The sequence below is a fragment of the Vicugna pacos genome, chromosome 2 (assembly GCF_048564905.1).
Source record: "Vicugna pacos chromosome 2, VicPac4, whole genome shotgun sequence".
In the NCBI taxonomy this organism is placed as follows: domain Eukaryota; kingdom Metazoa; phylum Chordata; class Mammalia; order Artiodactyla; family Camelidae; genus Vicugna; species Vicugna pacos.
The window spans coordinates 117,594,024-117,615,270 of NC_132988.1; the positions used below are offsets into that span (position 1 = coordinate 117,594,024).

General features: G+C 55.2%; 1 protein-coding gene across 3 annotated transcripts in view; it reads right to left on the reverse strand.

The window, feature by feature from the left end:
* PPP2R2C (protein phosphatase 2 regulatory subunit Bgamma) overlaps positions 1–21,247 on the reverse strand; it is a 130,784-nt gene that overhangs the window by 33,866 nt on the left and 75,671 nt on the right. For all 3 annotated transcript variants that reach the window (XM_072974410.1, XM_072974396.1, XM_072974406.1), the window contains exons 2-5: positions 20,935–21,032; positions 18,700–18,865; positions 15,716–15,828; positions 10,445–10,622 (exon numbers count right to left, since the gene is read on the reverse strand). In XM_072974410.1, the coding sequence (XP_072830511.1) occupies positions 10,445–10,622; positions 15,716–15,828; positions 18,700–18,865; positions 20,935–21,032 (555 nt within the window). The remainder of the gene's footprint in view (positions 1–10,444; positions 10,623–15,715; positions 15,829–18,699; positions 18,866–20,934; positions 21,033–21,247) is intronic.

Here is a 21,247-nt window from a genome sequence, read left to right on the forward strand (position 1 = left end):
CAGGAAGGGATCGCCCACCATCCCAAGGAGAGGGAGGCCAAGGCAGGGAAGAGACTGGCCCAGGGCCAGAGGTGGAGCCTGGCAGAGCAAGGATAGACCCCTGGCTTCCTAAGTCCCAGCCCGTGTTCCTCCCGCTGCCCGCTCCGTTCTGGAGTGACGGCATCTCCGCACAACATGCAGCTTTCCCGGGGGGTCAGCACTCCCAAGGGCCTGCTGCCGGGGCTCGCTGGACTGGCTATGTCCAGGGCAAGCTGGATGTCCAGAGTGGGCAGGGACTCCATGAAGAGAAGGATGTGGCCTTGGGCTCCACTGACTGAACCACGCAAAGTGTGGTTTATCCAGATGTCTCAGCAGGAGCACACTTGCAGGAGGAGGAGGCTGTTACCATAGCAACAGAGCAGCTGCAGAGTGAGAATGGAAGCAGCTCTGCCAAGGACCACACCACCAGAGCCTCCCACACAGGCTCCCCAAGGATGCTGGTGTGGAGGTGCCCAGAAAGGCCTCCTGCACACAGACGCAGTCTCACTGGGGCACGGCCAGCAAAGCTGCTTTTTCCCAGCAGATTTTCTTTAAAGGATGACCTGGCTACAAAAATGATCTGTGAGCACTCTGGCCAAACCGGGTCAGATCCTACAGGAGGTTCCTGGCAACTTGTGCCTCGGTATCAGTTTGTTTGGGCCACCAAAGTGAAATACCACAGTTGGGTGGCTTAAACAGAAGAAAACTCTTTTCTCACAGTCTTGGAGGCTGGAAGTCCAAGATCAGAGTGTCAGCAGGGTTGGTTCCTTCTGAGGCTTCTCCCCATGGCTTGCAGCTATCTTCTCACTGCGTCCTCATGTGGTCATCCTTCTGTGTGTGTCTGGGTCCTAATCCCTCTTCTCATAAGGACACCAGTCATACTGGATTGGGACCCACCCTCATGACCTCATTTCACCTTAATCACCTCTTTAAAGACCTTAACTCCAAATACAGTCACTTTCTGAGGTGCTGGAGGTTAGGGCTTCAACATACAAATTTGGAGCAGACAAAATTCAGTCCGTAACAGCCTCCTTCCCTTCTCTGCTCAGAACCTTATTAACTAGGATGGTGCAATCCCACTCAGAGAGCAGGATCAGACAGCTGGGGCCACATGGCGCTGTGGGAAAGGGGCTATTTCTAGTAACCACCTCTGTGTACAAGCACACAGAAGCTTTCGAGTGTGTGATGTTTCTCTGTGTGGTGAGCCCATCTGCACACCTCCACCACAAGCCAGCTTATGTGATTCCCAGATGCTTAAACAAGCAAGAATGCACTGTTTGCACAAAAACCAGAGCTTGATAGTCCAGTTCCACTGAGTAACAGCTGTGTGACCTCTGGAAAACTCAACCTCTCTGTGCCCTGCTTTTCTTATCTGTAGAATGAGTGGGTACCATCTGCTTTGCAGGGCTGTAATGAAGATTTAATGAATTTACATAAGCCAAAGACCCTAGCAGGTGGCTGGTACTTTCAGCAACAAAGTTAGTTAAATAAGAATCAGAGCATTTCTACTCCTCTGAAAAAAAAAAAACATGAAATCAAGCCGGTTGTAAAAGGTGTAATATTTGTCTTACCCTGGAAGGACAGTGAGGGTTTGTGTTGGATCGCATGCCTGGGTTTGCATCCAACCTAGAGTTGGGAGGGAGAACTCAAGGGGGACAGAGCTGGGATATAGCCAGCTGGCTACCTTCTCATGGCACCAAGAAAGGGAAAACCAGACCCTGTCCTGACTTCTCAGGCTCCTAGCCCAGCACTGAAACCAGATATTAGCCCCACGACTGATGCTCCAGGAGACATACAGGGGGCATGCGACGGGGTTTATAACAAAGTGCAGAGCTTGTCTGGAGAGTCAGGGAAGTGTCCTCTGAGGCAAAGGCATTAAGCTGAGGGTGGAGGAGTTATCCAGGAAGGGAGCCAGGCTGGAGGAAGTGTAAGGCTGAGGAGCTGTGAGAGGACAGGCTGCTGGAGCCCCAAGAGGGAGAGAGAGAGGGTGGGTGACAGGACTTTGGCCTGGAATCCAGGAGATTTAATCAGGAGGGTGTTAGAGAAGTGCCATGGAGACCTGTCAGGAAGGGACAGGAAGCACCAAGGAGTCGCATGTCCCCAACACCTAGAAGAAATGTTAGAAACATCATACAGTTGCCAAAGCCCATGCATCTGGCCACCCATGTTATGAATCAATCCCTACTCTGTCCTGCAACAGTGCAAACAGCACCTGCATTCCCTTAGGATCCAAAACAAGAGCCAGAAACATTATTGCATGGATGGGGTTGGAAGGGCAATCTGATCGACCGGGGCTAGGAGGGGCCCACAGGCAACAACATCCACTTTTCAGAGTTTGTCCCCACATCTGCAAAATGGAGGGAATGACAGCCCACCGACACGAGCTGCTGGGAGGGTTAAGTGCAGCAAGTGCAGTGCATTCAGCCCAGCGCCTGCAATAAATGAGCAACGACAGTGGCTGTCGTGGAAGTTGTTACTATCATGACTGAGAGGTGGTGGGGCGTGACAGTGACGTGCAGGGGTTCTGCGTCCAGATGCTGCAAGTCTGAATCGCACCCACTTGCTAGCTGGGTGACTCTGGGTAGATTACTTAAGCTTTCTGTAGCTTAGTTTCTTCCCCTGTAAAGGGGGGATGTTATCATGCCTATTCCGCTGTGATGTCAGGAGGATTAAATAGGTCAGTATGTTCCCTGCGATAGAACGCTGTCTGGCAGAGCAAGTGCTCAGTAAGAGGTGACGGTGGTGTGGGAAGTGGTGAGAATGGAGATGGGGAAGCACTATGCGCTGGGAGGAGTCAGCACCACGGACAGCACACGGAGCCCTCAGAGGTGGTGGAGGCTGACCCACCAACTTCCCGACCATGCTGAGCCCTTAAAGCAGTGGCGTTGGTGATGGTTTAGCCACATGATTTTGGGGATTTGGACTTGGAGCACTTTTGAACAGATGCACACCACTTTTCCTCTCTGTGGGAGGAAGAAAAGAGTCAACCTGTATGGTGCCTGACAGTGGTCACAGGCTGGAGTGGGTCATGTCTACAGTGCATCGGGCCCTGTTCTCCCTGGCCGTTCTGCCCCCACAGCTCCCAGCACAGGAGGTACACCCACTGCATGAACGAGAAAAGCGAGGCTCAGAAAGCCTGAGTGACTCTCAGAGGCAGGGTTGGCCCTCAGGCTCTAGGGTTTTGCTCAGCACAGAGCCTTGATCAGTCCCCTCCTTGGCTCTCTGTGCGGAGAACAAGCCCAGCAGTGCTGACCAAGGTTTGGAGCTGCTTCACCATCCTGCCGAACTTCAGCACCTGCTACGTAAATGAGAATTAGAAATTTGTTCCAGACGGAGGCTTGGTGTGATGCCAGCTTCCACCCTGAGAAATCGCTCAGAGGGAGAAAAATCAATTGAACTATCTTTACAATTCTCCGGGTGCTAAAAATAAAGCAGGGGTCCATCAGCTGAGGCCTCCTGTGCAATCTGTTACCTTTAAGATGCTTCAAACTCAAGAAAAACCTCCCAGCACTGCCTAACAGTCTCAAAATGTTGGTATTAAAGAGCATGAGAGGTTGTTTACACAGATATGGAGATGGCACTGGGGGAAAAGGGCTTCAAAGATCAGAGAAAACGCAGGATTTCATGAAAAACAGCCTTCAGTATTTGAGGGGCTGTCGTCTAAGAGAGAAAATAATACTGGCCAACTGACAACCCCTGTATGCGAATGATTCCTTCATTCCTTACAAATATCCATATGATAAGGAATTTGGCCCATTTTACAGTCATGCAAATTGACGACAAAGGAGGTAAAGCAATGAATCTGAGCACAATTCTGCCGGACGCCAGAGCCCAGATGGCTTCTCTGTAGCTTCAGGGGTCCTGGAGCCCCCACACTGCAGCCTAGATTTACAAGGAGGCATCTGTATCCAAAGACCAGATGGAAATGTGAACTTCCTCCCTCCAAAGTCGCCATCTACAACCATTCATAACCACCTACGATGTGCCAGGCGTGCATCATGTGTGGGGACACAGAGAGCTCAGATGGGGGTCCTAATCTCCAGGGTTTCACCAGAAAATGCAGGCTGGAGGTGGTCACACTAACAGATGACAAGAGCCCAGTGTGACCAGGGAGTGTGGACCCAGAGGGGCTCAAGCAGACTGGGAGGAGCGCAGAGTGGACAGAGCTGGGGTGACTGGGCCAAGGGGGCTGTGAGGGATGCTTGTGGGCAAACAGAAGCCAGCCAGTCTACAAGAGGGAGGGAGGATGGTCCGGAGAAGGGTCAGCGGAAGGCAGAGCACTGCTCCCACCCCTGGTAACACGAAGGAAAACCCAACAGCCTGAAGGTGCGGGCAAGTCTGATGCACAGGACCCCGGGGAGGTGGGCCGGTCACCAAGAGCTGCAGGGCACTGCTGGGGATTCAGACATTCTTCATCAGCTGATGGGGACCCACTGAGAACTTCACACAGAGGACTGGTGTGGTCAGACCAGAGCTCCACTGAGTCTCTCTAGCAGCCCGGTGGGGGGCCAGCTGGCTGGACAAGGTGGGATGCAGACAACAGTCCTGGCAAGTAAGGGGCGACCTGAGCCGGGCCTTTGATGAGGAGGAGGGGAGGGCATGATGCCAGGGCCAACAGGGGGAGAATGGAAAGGGCTTGGCACCTCTTTGCATTTTGTGGGTGAAGGAGGGGAAGGAGGCTGGGAACCCCGGTGACAGATGCAAGCCCCGCGTGGTGTATGTGCCCGGCACAGTGCAGGGGCTCAGGAAGCGCCAGGCTCCCCTCCCTCTGTTCAGAGCAGCCAGTTCTGGAACTAGAAGAGGAACGGTCCTCGGAGTCAGCTTTGTGACTATTCTTACTGGTCAAAACAATGCTTGTTTTTCTCCTTCATTAAAAAGTTTTTCTTTCCTTTAAAACTTTTGCTAAAGATCAATTTTGCTTAAGTAGAAAGTGTTACTAGTTGGACACGAGATGGTAACGCAGCAATACGCTCTCAGTGGCTTTGAGGACTGAACAGCAGCATCAGGACAAATCAAGATACCGAAGAGCAAGAGTTAAAGGAATGTGAGCCCCCAGGTCCAGAATCCCACAGGAGGTCCTTGCTCAAAAGGTGTTTCCAAATTCAAAGCAATTCCCCAGCTCGGCGTGGGGTCACAGCCACCTCTCTGGCCTCCTCCCACGTTGGAAATGAAACGCCTTTTCTAATTACTCAGCTGCTATCAGACCCATCATTGCACCTGCAACTCAGTGCCGACACCTTCCTGGCCAGGGGAGGCTGGACGTGTGGGACAGCACCAGGTCTCTCTGCTCTGGGCCCCAGTGTCTTGTCACTCTGCTGGCCAAGCAGCAGCAGGCCGTGGGGAGCGCCTCAGGCAGCACGTTCCCTGATGAACTCATCTAATCGGGGGAGTTTCCAGGGCCCCACACACCCTGGAGATGCCACTCAGCTCCTCCTGCCTGCCTAAGTGCTACTTGGGTTCTACAGGCAGGGCTGCCTTGAGCCTGGCCCCTGCGTCTCCAGTATTTTGAAAGGCACACCTCACCTGTCTCTAAGGGCCAAGATGTTGTATATTTTGATCAACTACCAATTCCTTTCCACAAAATTAGAGGCTACACACAGGTTTAACAGAATACGTGGCAAGATCTGCAACCAGGGAAGCCCCTCTGGGTTCCCACAGGGACCTCCTCATCTACTTATGCTCCCTCTTGTCACTAGCCCTCACCTCCCTGCCTGGCTTAGATTCTGGGGCCAACCATTGTTTTCACTCCCTTGCATACGCCACTAGCCCACCAGAAGTCTGCACCTTCAATGGGCCAACCCACCACCCTGGCTCCCTTTCCACCCGCTCTGCACCTGCAGCCAGTCGGCGAATTGTGGCTGGAGAAAAACTCAGCCCAGCATGCTCGCTGGTCCCACGCATTCCCCGCAGCACGTATCACCTGCTCACGCACTGGCTATTTTACTTGTTTATTATATTAATGGTTTATCATCATTACATCATATGTCCGTTCCAGGAGGGCATGAGTCTTTGTCTATCTAATTCAAGCACTGGGCACAGGGCCTGGCACACAGCAGGTGCTCAATAAATCTACTGGTGAATGGTGTGCTCTCAAGCATACCGTTGGACAGGGCACACTCTGTGTGTTTAAGATGGGGCCAGAAGGAGAAGCTACAGTAATGACTGGGCAGGACTGCTTATAGTCCTGGGATGGATCCGTCCTCTTTTCTTATTCACAGCTAACCTGTTCCAATGTCCTGTGGCCACCCATGTCCAAAAGACAGCTATGATATAGCCCCATATCTATCTACAAAGTCTATGTTTTAACTGTCAAGCTACCTCTCAGCCTCTTGCCCATGGCTATACTCCGCCCTACCCATCTCCATCTCTCCCTGGATCTACTCGGTCTCCTGGCTTCCAGACTTGTCTTCTGGAATCCAGTCCACCCACAGCCCTGAGACAGGAGGGAAGGGGGCAGGGCACAACCATTAAAAGAATGACATAGCCATTGAGGATGGGACAAATACTGGTTAGAACAACTAGGCCCAAGATGACAGAAGATGCCACTCCCAGGAGACCTTGCGCTTCATCACTGGCTCATTGTAATACATTAGCTGCTAAGTGGCCCCCCCACAGGCGCCACGACAGTTCGAGGATGACCATAAAATGCCAAAAAGCGGGCAGTGGCCCAATTCCTAAAAATCCCTGCCCTTTCCCTAAAATAGTTGGAGTAATCCTCCCACTTGTTAGCCTATGAAATCACCCAGCCCATAAAAACTAACGACCTCACGCCTCGGGGCTGCTCTCTGGCCCTCTGAGACAGCCCACACCCCATCTGCGGAGTGTGTGTCTCCCTGGATAAACCTCCTGTCACTTCACTATCGTTCGCTCCTGAATTCTTCCCTGCTCAAAGCCAAGGACCCTCACTTGACTCGCCCGAGACCTGGGACACGCCCATCCTCTCGAGCCCTATTTTCCTGCAAAACCACCGGGCAAGTCCTAACCTGCTTCCTTCTCAGTCCTCCCTGGTAGCCCAGACAGTGTGTGCAGACCTGGGTTACAGCAAGGATGACATCCCTGACACCACCCAGGTCAGGGCTGTGTCCCCGGGTGGCCCTTTAGGCCCTTGAGGAAGAAGCTGAGTTTCTTTCATTCATCCCCGTGTCCCCAGGGCTGAACATGAAACAGGCACCAGGAACTGATGGTTGAATGAAATGAAACATAACCCCTTACACAGCTGCAGGGCCGTGGTTTTTAAAGGGCCCCGGCATTCACGGTGTCACTGAATCCTCAAAACAGCCCAGGGAGATAAATCGGCCGGGGTTACCGTCTGCACCCTGGTCCTAGGATGAGGAAACTGGGGCTCTGGGGGGGTTGGTAGCCACTGTTCCAAGGCTGCAGCCCGAGGGCAGGGCCAGGCCTCAGAGGCCTGAACAGGAGCCCCAGCTCTGCTGCTGCCAGGGACCTCGGGCCCGCCTATATCCTGAGCCTGTGTTTCCTCATCTGCAAAATGGGGTAATGGTACCATTGCTGCTGCTTTGCTTTCGTGCCGTCGGGAGCACCAAGGGAGACTGTGAACAGTGTGGATGAAAATTGTTGCCTGCCGCATCAGTAAACAAAGGATGTCGCAGCCATCAAGCCACTGAAGCCGCCCCCTTCCCACCCCATGGCGAGCCCCGAGGGAGCTCAGGATGGAGACAGATGCCCGTGGCCAAGCCCTCAGCCCAGGGGACTCAGAATAGGAAAGAACAGGACACTGGCCCCGGACAGCTGAGGCGCACATCAAAGGAACGATTCCAATGAGCCCAGACTCTTGCATCTTCCCATACACAGAAAAGCGCTAAATTCATTAACTTGAGATGCCTGGTTTTCTCTAATTAACAGTAATCTTTTGATGTTCCTTCTACCTGGTTTTTGTTGTAAAACTCCTACGTATCCTGGCTCCTCCCTTACCTCTTCGGAGCAGCCCCTCCGAGTGCTCTCAGCAGCTGCTTCCTGGGGCTTGAAATCCTCAGGAAGTCTGCCGAAAAGATGTAATTCTCAACTTTTAGGTTGCGCATTGTTTTTCAGTTGACAATGGGAAGCTGCTCTGTAAACTGTAGAGTGCTGTGAGGGAAGCTGAGGCCGGCTGGCCGCCGTCCAGTGAGTCCCACACCTGCCCCATTTGCAGCCCTGGGGCTCCTGTGTGGCTCCTCACTGTATTCTGCTGGAAGCCGGTCAGCACCTCAGACACGGCAGAGAATGCCTGTCTGTGCCCCACACCACGAGGGCCCCCAGCTCCTGGGCAGTGCCTGTTTCTCCTGAGATCACCCCTTGCACCTTCAGTGGGGGGTGGAGTGGACCCCCTCCGGCACCAGGGAAGGGCCTGACCAACCAGAACATTGCACCCCCACAGTAATGGGTGCAGGGGTGCCCCTGAGGCCCAATTAGAGCTTGTAGGGTGCTCGTGGGGACAGTTCAGAGAGAGCTGGTCTCTTTCCTCTAGTACGTTATTCTGGGAGGGTGGGGCCTGAACTGCTGGTGTCAACTCACCGCCATGTGGAGGCTGAAGCCAGAGCAGAGAGTAGAAGCAAGAAGCAGAGAGAGCCAACTGAGGACACCATCTGAGCCCCTGGATCCACCTGTATCTGCAGCTCTCTTGCCTTCATAAGTCAGTAAATGTGTGTGTTTTGCCTGAGCCAGGTGGAGGGAGGTGTTCTGACCCTTGACTAACTAGTGCCTAAGCAGGGGTGGGACCTGCTGGGGTTTCAGCCTGGATGGACAAACAGCCCGGCAGATGCCCAGCCCAGCCCTCTCCATCCAGCCAGACTGAGCTTCCATCCCTTGAAGCAGCTCCAGCCCCAGCTCCTCCTGGAACATTCCTGACCACCCCAATCCACATCCACCCTGCCAGCACTGAGCACTGGGGAGGAGGGAGGAGACAGGGGCTAATGTTTCTTTACACTCTTTAGGAACAGGCCTGGGGTTGGTGCATCTCAGAGGGACTCACTGAACACAGGCTGCTGTCCTGCTGCGGTCCTGTGGGGGAGAGGCTGGTGAGGAGACAAGGGCTCAGAGGAGTGCAGTGACTTGCCAAGGTCACAGAGCTTAAGGCGGCAAAGGCAGACTCCCAGCCACTCTCACTGTCCCTGAAACCCAGGTGTTTGCCACTCACCCCCTGGCTGGACTCAGGGAACATCGTTACCTGCTCTCAGTCCCTCCCAGCTCCTGTCCTCCCAGCTCCAAGGCTTCCCTGCCCCGGTCTCCAGCCATTTCCTGGCTTTCAGCAATTTGTCATTCCTTCTCTTCTCTGAACACCCCAGACTGGCTCCCTCCTCCTCCCTAACTCCCTCCCCACCAATCTGGCCTCTGCTCCAAGGGACACAGTTGGCTCCTGACCTGTGAGGCAGCAGCAGAGCAGCGCGGCCCCTGTGCTGGGAGCCGTGTGACCTCAATTCCTGGTGCCCAGGGCTGACAGCACCCAACGCCAAGTGGATGTTCGGGGACAGCTCTCAGGGTCCTCCTCTCTTTCCACCACTGTCTGGGTGGCATCCTTCACGAAGGGCAGTTTGGTGGGAAGATTGGAAATGGGGACTCAGGACTGGAGGGCCACTGGCTGCATGAGCTTTGAGCAAGTTAACTGGGGCTCTCTCCGCAACTCGGCTTCCTCATCGTAAAGGAGGATCATGACAGTACTGCCTCCCACGGGCGCCATGGGGATGAAGCGCGTGCACGCCAGCACACGGTAACATCAGGCACGGAGCCTCACTGTGCATTGTTACTGTTATTAGTCTGCAGGGTAGTGACACCTTGGTAACCTGCCTACCCTCTCCACTGCAGCCCCCGCGGGGCCAAGCCTCCACCCCTCCCTAGGCCCATGTTCACGTATCAACAGTTCTTTCTCAACAGTCGGTGGGGGCTGGAGTCAGTCTATAATCCTATTGTCCCAGTTTGTCCAGAAACAGGGGGCCACAAGCAGGGCCCTTCACCTTGACCCCCTCCAGCTGGGCTTCTGACACCCCAGTTATCTCTCTAAGCCCAGGGGGAGACCCCAAAGCTGTCTGTCAAACACTGATGCACCTGCCTCGGACCCAGGGAAGAGGGTCTAGAGAAGCCCTCAGTGGACTGTCTCAGGGCCATCGGCCATCCCTTGTCCAGGAGGGCTCATCCAGGACTCCGTCTCCTCCCCAGTCCCTAGTAGGGGCCCTGGATGACAGGATCACGGCCACCCTGGAGGAGGCAAAGGGTCAAATGTAATGCTCAGCAGCCACGGTTTTAAAGTTTTCATAAATAAACTCACCATGATTCCAAGTCATTCACACACCGTGAGCCAGAAGGCACCTCACTGAAGAAGTCGGACAACACAGAAGCCCTCAGGCCAGCTGGCCTACAACTCGGCCAGCTGAGCTCCAACCCGGGAGCCGGCCTGCCTGCGAGTGGACAGCGGGGCTACGGCAGGAAAGGATACTGAAGCTCCGGTCGGTGATGGCCAGGTGCCAGAGGTTGATGCGCAGGTCGTCCGCGGACATGTACGTCTCGCAGTCGCTGTTGACGGAGATGGAGTTGATGTGGTAGGTGTGGCCATTGGCGAAGACCCTCCGTGGGCTCACCTCCACCATCAGGTCCATGGGCTTCAGCACAGGCACCTGCAGAGCAGGAGAGGTAGTCAAGGCTAGGTAGACGTGACGGGGCAGGAGTGCAGGGGGCAGGCCACTGGCAGGGCGGCTGCTGTAAGAAACACCCAGGGCTGCACGATCAGAACAGGATACCAGGAGGGCAGTGGGCGTCTGTCCCGCATGTGTCGGAAATAAGCAGTGCCACACAGTGTGTCCATCACCACCAGCCCTGCAGGAAAGCCTGCCTCCTTTGCTTGGCCTCCTGGGATTTGTTCTGAGCCTGCTGTGTGACTTTGGATAAGTGGCTGAACCCCTCTGCACCCCAATTTCCTCATTTCTAAAATGGAAGAAGATACTGTGGCAGTTAGACTGTCCACCAAACATTTGTGTCTCCTCATCTCGGGGAAGTGGCTGCCCAGGCAGGAACTACATTTCCCAGCTGCCCTTGCAGCTGGGTGTGGCCACATGACTGATCTGACCAATGGGGCATGAGCACAGTAGGGCCTGGCACTTGGAGGCCCAAGTGGTTAAGAGGCAGGTGTGCCTTCTCTGCCCCTTTCCCCGTCCACAGCAGGACGGTGAGGACCCAGGCTGCAGGGACGGAGGCACGGGGTGGAAGGAGGCTGTGCCCTCACGGGAGAGCTGTGTGTGCCTCAGGACGCCCACCTGGCGCGTTCTGCCAGTGAGGGTTACATCTCTGTGCGCTCTGCCTGGAACACTGGGGTCATTTCCTACAGCTGCTGGGGTCAGTCCGACTCCTACCTCAGAGGGCTAGTGTGCGGAGCCCCGGAGACAGCATCAGGTAGCACGACTGTGCTTCCGTCCGTGCCCCCTGCCCAGAACGCTCACCCGCTTGGGACACCTGGTGAGCCTCAATTCCTCCTAAGAGAGCTGCCGCCTGCCTGGTAGGGGTGTCACAGCCCTGTTCATCCCCAGCACGCCACACACATCTCCATCAGGGCTCTCGGCAGGCTCTGCGGGGTGTGCTGGGCAGGACTCCTCGTTCCAGCAAACTGTGAGGTCCTCTAAGGTACAGACAGACATGGCCCAGAGTTGAGGGTAGGAAATGGGGGCAGGTCATCCCCATGTCACCGATGAGAAGACAGGATGCGAAGGCGAACCTGACTTCCTAAGTCACAGAGTCAGGAAATGACAGACCCCGACCAGAACCAGGTGTGATGCCCCCGAGGGTATCACAGTGCAAAGGTGTAGACCTGAAACCTGACTGCCGCTTCAGTCCTGCCCTGCCACTTACTACTGTCACCTCCACAGGGGCTTCACCTCCCTGGGACTCAGTTTCCTTATCTGTAACGGTTAATGCTGGTGCCTGCTCAGGGCCCTTCTGTGAGGATTCCACAGTCAAGTGCTCCTGGAATAACACTTGGTACAGAGGGGAGGGGACTACAGGTGGCTGGACCAGGGCTCACACTGCCATACAGTGTCTGGGGTGGGCACTAGGTGGGGATGGTGCAGGGGCGATGGGAACTGTGCCAAGGAGAGAGGCAGTGAGGTCGGAGAGGAAGGAGGGCAGATTTTGGTGACAGGTAGTCCAGCCCTTTGCCAGGTGACTGCGGGGCTCCTGTGCCCCAGGCAGCAATCACCAGGTAGACCTGCATGAGTCCAATCAGGACTGGGTGAGGGCAGGTGATGGGGGTCCCACTGCTTGCTCTCAAGTGGGAGAGGAACAATACACTGACACACGAGTGTGTGTGTGTGGTTTCAGGCAGCAGTAGGTGCTAAGGAGAAAAATAAAACAGGCGAGGGGACCGAGTGACAGGGCAGCAGGCTGAAAGGGTGACTGGGAGGTGGCGTATGAGAAGAGATTGAAACAGGCTGTGTGGGCTGGGCTCGGGCTGATGTGGGATCTAAGAGAACCTCCTTCTCCCAGGGGACCTCTCCCCACCCCCTCCCAACTCTCAGGCTGGGCCCAGGGCTCCCCTGGGCTCCCCGGCCCTGTAAGTCCCTCATCACAGCCCTGTCCACATTATGAGTTGTCGTTTGTTTGGTTTGTTTCCCCAGTGGACTGGGAACCAGCTGGGGACGAGGCGTGTTTTTCCGTGTTCATCTCTGCATCTCCAGTACTCAGCCCAGGGCTGAGTCCTCAGACAGGTCCTCAGGTGAAGGGATGAACGAGCTGGTCTCAAGCGCCCTGGGGGCCAGCTGAGATGGGAGGTGACGGCTTTGATGCTGCTGGGGGGGTGGGCAAGCACAAAGGCAGCTCTGCAGACCTTATCAGAGGTTCTCTGTACCGGGGCACCGAGCGTGACCACGTGTGAGTGTGTGAGCCTGGGTATGCGTGCACGAGTGTGGGTGAGTGTGACCGTGCACACACGTGTGTGCATCGGTGCGCATGTCTGTCTGGCTCTGGATGGTCCTTGTGTTGAGTCTCTGTGCTTCCAGACTGTGAGCCCAGGAGTCAGTGTTGCTGTGTCTGGCCCATCTAGGGGGCCCTCTGCCCAGCGCGTGCCCCCAGGTGTGAGACAGTCTGAGGCAGTTCCTGTCCCTTCCCGTCCCTCAGGGCGCAGCTACCCGCTGCCCTGAGGATCCTTGGACTCTTTCTTCTCACCACGCCTGCTCCTGGAGGTCAGAGAGCGTCCTAGGCCCAGCAAAGCCTGGGCATCTCAGGCTGCCTCCCTCTCCTTCCAGCAACACTGTTTTCCCCGCGGCCTCAGAATAGTTCACTCAGTGCTCCAGCCACTCACTGCCACGCCAGGCCATGCTTCAAAGCCATTAAACAGAGAGAGGAGAGGAAGAGGGAGGAGAAGCCTGCCCTGAAGGTTTGGAGGTTTCATGAATAAATCTTTCCCTCCACTAGCTCTTCTGGGAGGCACAGTCTAGTCAAGGTGCGGGGCAGGAGGACAGACACATGACACTAAGCACAGAGAAGTACGGGATACAAAAGGCTAGAGTGGACAGAGAAGGATAAGGATTCATCTGGCTCATGTAGAAAAGGCTTTACAGGGTGGAGGCTGATAGGGTTTTAAAGGCTGAATAGGAGTTCACCAAACAGACAAGGTAGAGAACAGTCTCTTTGTGTGTCCCTTTGTCACAGTGCTGACCTCCAGGGTAGGAGTGACTTCATGTCTACTTCCTTGGGGGGCTGGCTAGACTTTGGGGGGGGTGGGCACTCAGTCTGATCTTGCTCAGCTCTGGGCCCCAGAGACCTAGCACAGGGCCTGGCACCGAGCAGGTTTTCACTATGGGTGAAATGGGGGGAAAGACAAGGCTCTCATGTTCTTTCTCATTTTCTTCCCCTCCAGCTTCAGTTTACAGTTAAATGCCATCTTGGGATGTGTGTGTGACATACAGAGAAAAATCTCAGACTCTGAGAGGGAAATAACGGGAGTCTCATGGGCCACTGGCTCTGCCGCTAACGCCACGCCAATCAGGAGGTGATAATTGCATCCCTCCCAGCAGATGAAACCCTCATAAACGTTCTTGGGGCTCCAGGTGGGGGTGTGTGAAGTGGGGGGCACCATCACTCCTGTGACTCAGCGTCGAAGCTAATTGGCTTCCATGTGTTCTCAGAATTTATTCGTGCAATTTGCCAGTCATTTAGGGACCAACGTGTTTAAACACTTATTCCTCCTTCTGGGAACGCCACTGATTACCGCTTCGTGTGTGTGACAACTCGCTGGTTGCTTAGTGCGGGTGCCTGCCGAATTGTTGCAGAAAAAGCCAGTCATTGTCTCCAGTTTGCTGGTGAGGAGACTGAGGCATGGAGCAGGGAGACGCCCACGGCCACCTGACCGGCAGTGGGTGGATCTGTGAGCAGTCTGGGAGCCTGGAGAGGCACTAGCACCGCCCCCGAAGCGGACAGCACACACACACACAGCTAAGGCACAGACCCGGGGAACAGCTTTCCCTGACGTGAACCCAGCCCTTTCAGATTGGCTGGAATGTGGAAACTGGAGCCGAAGAGACCAGTCACCTCCCGATGCTCCTTCATGGGAGGCTGAGGCCCCTCCCTGAGCAGGGCCTGTCGCGGGCTTACAGCAGGTCCGCCCTGGGCTCTGCATTCACTGTAGCCTCTCGGTACCTAGACCAGGGCCGGGGCACAGCAGGTGCTCAGTAAGCGTGTGCTGAATGGATGCATCCACCTGTCCTCACCTCCAGCAAACACGTGGGGGGCTGAAAGCACCCCCCAACCCTGCCCTGTTCCAGGCACGGTTCTGGAAGCCAGGGACAGACAAGGTGGTCTCAGTGCGCTTCCAGAAGGGTGCCACTAACCATCCCTGCAGCTCCCCTGGGAGGCAGGGACCTCATTTCCACTTTATGGAGGAGACTGGGGTGCAGACTCTGGGGCAGACTTCCCTGGGTTGGATCGAGCTCTCAGTTTCTTCATCAGTAAATTGGGGATGATAATCACGCACTCACTTAAAAGGATTTTGCTGAGGACCAATGGGTTTTTATAGCCAGAGTGCTTGGGAGACCCTTGCTTGCCAGGAAGTGTTTGTTCTTGTTCCAGAGGAGGAATCAGAGGCTTGTGGAGGCTGGGAGCCCTGCCCAGGGCCACACCACCAGGAAGCGGCAGGGGCAGGATTTAAACCCAGGTCCTGTGACTCCAGAGCTCTCATGTCTCACAGCCTCTCTGCTGGAAGAAAGGTGAGTCCTTTTGCTTTGAATCGTGCTGGGGGCAGAAGTCTGCCTTCGCTCGGCTCTGCTGTCTGACCTGTCTCTCAAATCAACAGCAATCTTTGCAGCTGAGCCTTTGTAAAGGCTGCAAGAATCCCACGTTCCAGCCATCCCTCTGCCCCTCAGCAAAGCACTTGGAACACACAAAGCTCTGCTCTCAGGGTCTCCTGGCTCTGCCACTCCCTCAGCTGGGCTGCTCTGGGTGAGTCACTGGGCCTCGGTTCCCTCTTCGTACAGATATGTGCTCCAGCCTTGGGTGTAGCAGAAAAGGACTTCACGGACACACGTCACCTCGCTTCACCCTCACACAACTTCCAGAAGAGATGATCACCTCTGCTTTGCTGGGGAGGAAACCGAGGTGCAGGGCAGGGGAATGACCGCGGCCGCCCAGCAAGGAAGCAGCCTGGCTCAGGCTCAGGCTCGGGACGCGACTGGTTCACGTCTCACAGGCCCTTCCAGGCTTCACTCCGCCGCGTCCGACAGCCTACCTGCAGCGACGTCACCGTGGACAGGTCCTTGAGTTTCCCCTCCTCATCCTTCAGGTTGTAACCCTCGGGCCTCTTGTCACGCTCGGTGATCTTCCACAGTTTGATGGTTTTATCTTTAAATACAGAACAGAATGAACAAAACACGTGATTAACAACAGCCCGGAGAACCGAGCACCCACTCGCATCCACTGGATGAGGGGGTCTCAATCCACAGCTGACCCAACCCACATCCTGTTCCTGGACACGCAGGTTCTTTCTAATCTAACTCCTTCTGCCAAGTGATGCAACGAACATCCCTGCAAATGGAGCATTTGTCCTCATGTCTGTCTCCTCACAATTGATCCCAAAGGTAGAACTGCCGGGTCAAAGGATATGACCCTTTCACAGGCAGTTATCAGCCTGTCACCTGAGTTCCATGAAGACTGTCCTAATGAAGCAGCCTGCTTGCTCAGCGCTTCGCTGGCAGACAAAAGAAGGCAACCCATTTCCTATTTCTGACAAGCATTCCCGCCCATCCAGAACTCAGCTAGCTCTCCAGGGGCCTCACTTCTCTGGAATCCCACTGAGAACATCAAAAGAGTAATCTTTAGTGGCTGCAATGGTTAATTTGGGGTGTCAACCTGGCTAAGCCACACTCCCCAGATATTTGGTCAAACATGTAGATGCAGAGAAAAAAATGTGACAATGAGTGTGTACATGTCCATGAATGACTGAAAAATTGTGCTGAACACTGGAATTTGACACAACACTGTAAAATGATTATGAATCAATAAAAAATGTTAAAAAAAAACATGTGTAGATGTTACCCAGCAGCTATTTTTTTAGATGAGATTAACATTTAAATCCAGAGAGCAAAGCAGATTATCTTCCAGAATGTGGGTGGGCCTCCTCCAATCAGTTGAGGGCTTTAGGGAAAAAAGACTGAGGTCCCCAAGGAAGAGGGAGCTTGGCCAGCGGACATTTCAGACTCGACTGCCGCATCAGCTCTTCCCTGGGTCTCCAGCCCACCCTGCAGGTTGTGGACTTGCCAGGCCCCGCAGCCACGTGGCCCAACGCCTTAAAATAAACCTCTGTCTATATACATCTGTGTCTACGTTTACAGCCATCTCTCTGTCCACACACACACGCACGTATCCTATGAGCTCTTTTTCTCCAGAGAAACTTGACTAGCACAGCAGCCAAAACAAACACCGTCACCTTCTTGAGAAGGAAGGGGAGAAAATGACATCAATTAAACACTTGGTAGGTGCCCAGGGACAGGCCACCATGAGAGCGTGGAGCTGGGATTCAGAGCCGAGGGCGGGAAACTTTGTGGGTGGGGGTGTTAGGGAATTCCCGAAGCGGCCTTTCCTCCAAAGAGGCAGCACGAACGACGCTCTCTATGGGGTGACAGGAGAGGAAAGCAGCGCGTGACAGGCTCAGGTGCCTGTCTGCTCTAAGCCGTCTCCCTCACCCTCTCAGTAACCCCACGGGGCAGCCCAGCCAGCACGGTTCACAAGAGGAAGTGGCAGGGCCAGGGTGTGAACGCAGTCAGAGCTTCTGCCCTCAGGGGCCTGTCCTTGGGGCGGGGGTGTCACCTCTCACTGCCTGTGTTCCAGCACAGGGAAGGGCCCCTCTGGCTCCAAGACAGGGGCTTCCTGAGCCTAACCCTGTGCCAGGCATCCCTAAGGGGACACAGATCCTGTCCTTGGCACAGAAGCACCCAACCTGAATGGCAGGAGCCCCTGAGGGCAAGCCTGGGGTCAAGAGGGGTGGGAATGCACAAGGGAGGGACACCTGGCTTGGCTGACAGTGAAGTCTCAGTGCGAGGTGACACCCAGTGGAGGCTTAAGGGAGGAGGAGTCGGTTGGCCAGGTGGGAGTGGAGAGAGCTGGCCTTTGGGCGTGGAGGTGGCTAGTGGGACTGAGTGTGATCAGTTTCAGGGATGCGGTAAAGGCCGCCTTAAGGAGTCTGAGTCCCTGGGGAGGGCAAGTGGCATCATCTCCTAGGGCTCAGTCACCCTGGAGCAGTGCTGGCTGGTCACGGGGTACTGAGTGGGCGCCACCTCCCTCTACCCTCATCGTAACCCCAGAGGGAGCACAGGTGAGGGAACTGAGGCTCAGAGAAGCAAGGCCACTCCCCAAGGTCCCCGGGCTGGGACAGAATTCAGGCCTGTCCTCCTCCCACCCCCGGCACCTTTGATGATGGGGTGAGAGATGGAGGATTAGTGGGGAGATGTGAACGTGGGAAGCTGGGCCTCTGGTCCCAGGCGCAGTGCTGGTGGAGGCAAGATGGCCCAGGAGCCTTGCCCTCCAAGTGGACCACAGTGAAGCGCCGTCTGGCTGGGAGCCTCCTCAGGGGCCTGGCGGGGGTGTGTGCCCTCCCCCAGAGGCAGGTGATGAGTGGCCAGGCAGGCTCCTGAACCAGTGCGCCTCCTGCACCATCCAGCGAGACCCTCCACGCTGGGGTGGTCTGGGGGGTGCGGACGGAGAGGTCAGTGTGCACCAAGTGCTCACTGCGTTCCCTGACCTGGCATCCTTTGTCCACCCCCAAAGAAAAGGATTCACAGAGATGTTCAAGGAGCTGCTATTTACAGCAGCGGGAAAAAGCCCGCAACCATCCACAGGAAAAGGCTGGGCGAGCACATTCACTGCATGGAACTGACATGCTGCTCAAAATATTATCGTTCAAAAGCCCTAGAAAATGTTCACCCCATGAGTGAGGTGAGAAATAGCATTTGATAACAAATCGCTATAACACACAAATGTGCACACGCTCATGCGCACACACGTACACGGACATGTACAATGCACACACGCATGTGCACACACATAAACACATGCACACACGGGTGTAACATGCACACACGTGCATACAACGCACACACACAACACATGCTCATGTGCACACACATACAACACATGCGCGCGCACATGCTCATGTGCACGCATACACACACGCGCGCGCGCACGCACACCCCCCCCCCAGACCGCCCGCCGCCTCACCGTTGGTGGACAGCAGGGAGTGGGCGGCATTCTGCTGCGGGAGCCACTTGATCTTGTTGATTTTCTCCTCTATCTCCAGGCTCTTGAGATAGTCGAACTCTGGCTCGTGGCTCTGAAAAGTGCTGTAGACGTCATACTCGCCCTGGCTGTGCGGCGCATTCTTACTCTGCAGGGAAACCAGACCAGCAGCCTGAGCTCCAGGACCGCGGGGCGCGTTGGGAGCCAGCTCGGGGACGGGACCGGACTGGTTAAACCTCACAGGGCCCGACACAGCCATGGCGACTGGGCGTCCAATCAAGGGTCCAAAGGAACTCTCTGTTTCTTAAGTGGCCAATACCTTGCTGTGCAGCCATGGCCCAGCCCCGTCACCTCCTTGTAAGAGTCCGATAAGGAGGAACAAGGTCAACTCTACCAGCTCCCATTTACTGAGCACCTACTGTGTGCAGGACACTGAGCCAAGTGCTTCTCACGCCTCCTCTTGTTCCATCCTTGACGCCCCTCTGTGATGGGGAGCATGACTCCCCCATTTTACAGATGAACAAGTGGAGGCTCAGAGATGAATCGACCCCCAAGACCACAAGTCCACTAAATGTTGCCACTCACTCCACTGAGGTCTGTCTGGCACTGAGTCCGAGGCTCTGACCTCCTTGCACTTCCTTGGGTCCAACTCAGGCCTGACTCGAGGAATGAATGCATTTGGAGCAGATTTAACGTTGGGGCAGAACACCCTGCGACGTCAGACAGACTGGAATAGAATATCGCCCCCCGACTTTCCTCAGCGGGTTCCATCCCGGTTTAGGCAGCTGAGTTTGTTGTGATAAGAACCTCCTGGTGGAGCACTCAAAATAGTGAGGAGGTGAGCCCGTCGCGGGCACCAGGGGCCACTGCCCAGCAGACAGCTCAAGATTATGTGACGACAAGAAACTATGACTATGACTGCCTGGAGCAAAACACAGACAGTCGACCAGGCACGATTTCAAGTTCCTGTTAAAATTTCAAAAGTATCTGTTTCTGTATTTCCGTATCTGTTTTACTTTTGGAAAGCTTTAAAGTTCTTCAATATTTTCCCCTCTAATTCTACCCATAAACACTGGCTGTGGCAAAGGTCCATGGGAAAATTACGGGTTTAAGGAAAAAAATTAAAGGAGAAAAATTCAAAACGGAGAAACTTGCATCGACTGATTTCACTTTTTTTGGTGCATTTTGACTGAAAGAAGATGTGGCTTTGGTAAAACCCGGTTTTGGACTGCCTGCTTTCTGGCTCTGTGTTCTCAGCAAGCCGTTTCAAACCCTCTGAGCTCTAGTCTCCTCATATGCAAACTGAGGATGATAACAGCATTTATAGCACCACTAGGGTTGTCGTGAGGGGGTTACAGCTGCGAACACAGGCAGTCAGGCCTCAGGGGGGTGTCAGCTGTGGGGACCACGCTGAGGAACTGGAGGCGGGGGATGATTCTGCCACTCCCCCCACCTCCTTCATCCTTCCCTCCTGCCCTCTCTTAACCTTCTCTTCCTCATCCCATTCCCCCCACCCCTCCCCACCCCTCCCCACCCGCCATGTCTTCAGCATCTAACCCCAGCCCATGTCTGAGGCAGGGAGGTGTGTGAGCAGCAGTGTGCATCCAGCTTTAGTTTCACTCCTTGGTCTTTGCTCACTAGCTGGGAGTATCTGTAAGTGGGATGTCGGTCCGTACCCTCAGCACTGGGCAATGAGGACTGGGAAAAGCATGTGGAGAGAGCAGTAAGCTGTCTACACATAGTAGGTGCTCAACAAATAGGACCTTTTAATCTCCAGGTTCTTCCAGTGGTTCAGAAACAGCGCCTCTGGAGCTGTTCTGGGCTGTTCTCGTCTTATAGGGAATTCTGCAGGACAACAGACCTGACGGGGGCAAAGCCAGGACCAAGCAAAACCACCCACTCGGGCCAGAGGGCCCACCCACAGGTGCAGAAGGGCCCATCCCCCCTTTACCCTGCTCTGGCTGGCACAGCCCTGGCTCACCCAGGCAGAGGGCAGTTTACTTTGGGTGGGGGGTCTGTTTCTCAGGGGTCTAGGATGCAGTGAGCAATCACCAAACATCCACTCAGCAGAGGGGGCTCAGAACATCTCCCCCAGATGTGCCCTGCAGGGTCCCACCCTTGCACGCCAGCTCAGGCACCATGGTGGGGTACGGAGCAGCACCCTGCGGGTTAAAGCCCGGGTTGAGTGTAGTTGCCTCCCACCAGGCCCTGCCGCACCTCCGGTTCCCGCTGGAAGATGACGACCCGGCCACCCTTGTCGCCGGTGGCCAGCAGCTCTCCAGTGTGGTTGAACTCGACGGTAGAGATGATATCGGCTGTGGGGGACAGAGACAGGAAGGCGCGACTCATTAGGACCCAGTACTGTGCAGCTGGACAGAACTGCTCCCGCCAGTCCCCAGGGCCCCACACCCCTGGGCTGGGCTGCAGGAGCCCGAGGGGCCGGGAGCACTGTCGAGGGGTCCCACCGCCCGCCCCACCCCCCACCTGTTGGCTGCGGGAGAGAGACTGTGGGTGGGTCTTTCCTTCCTTC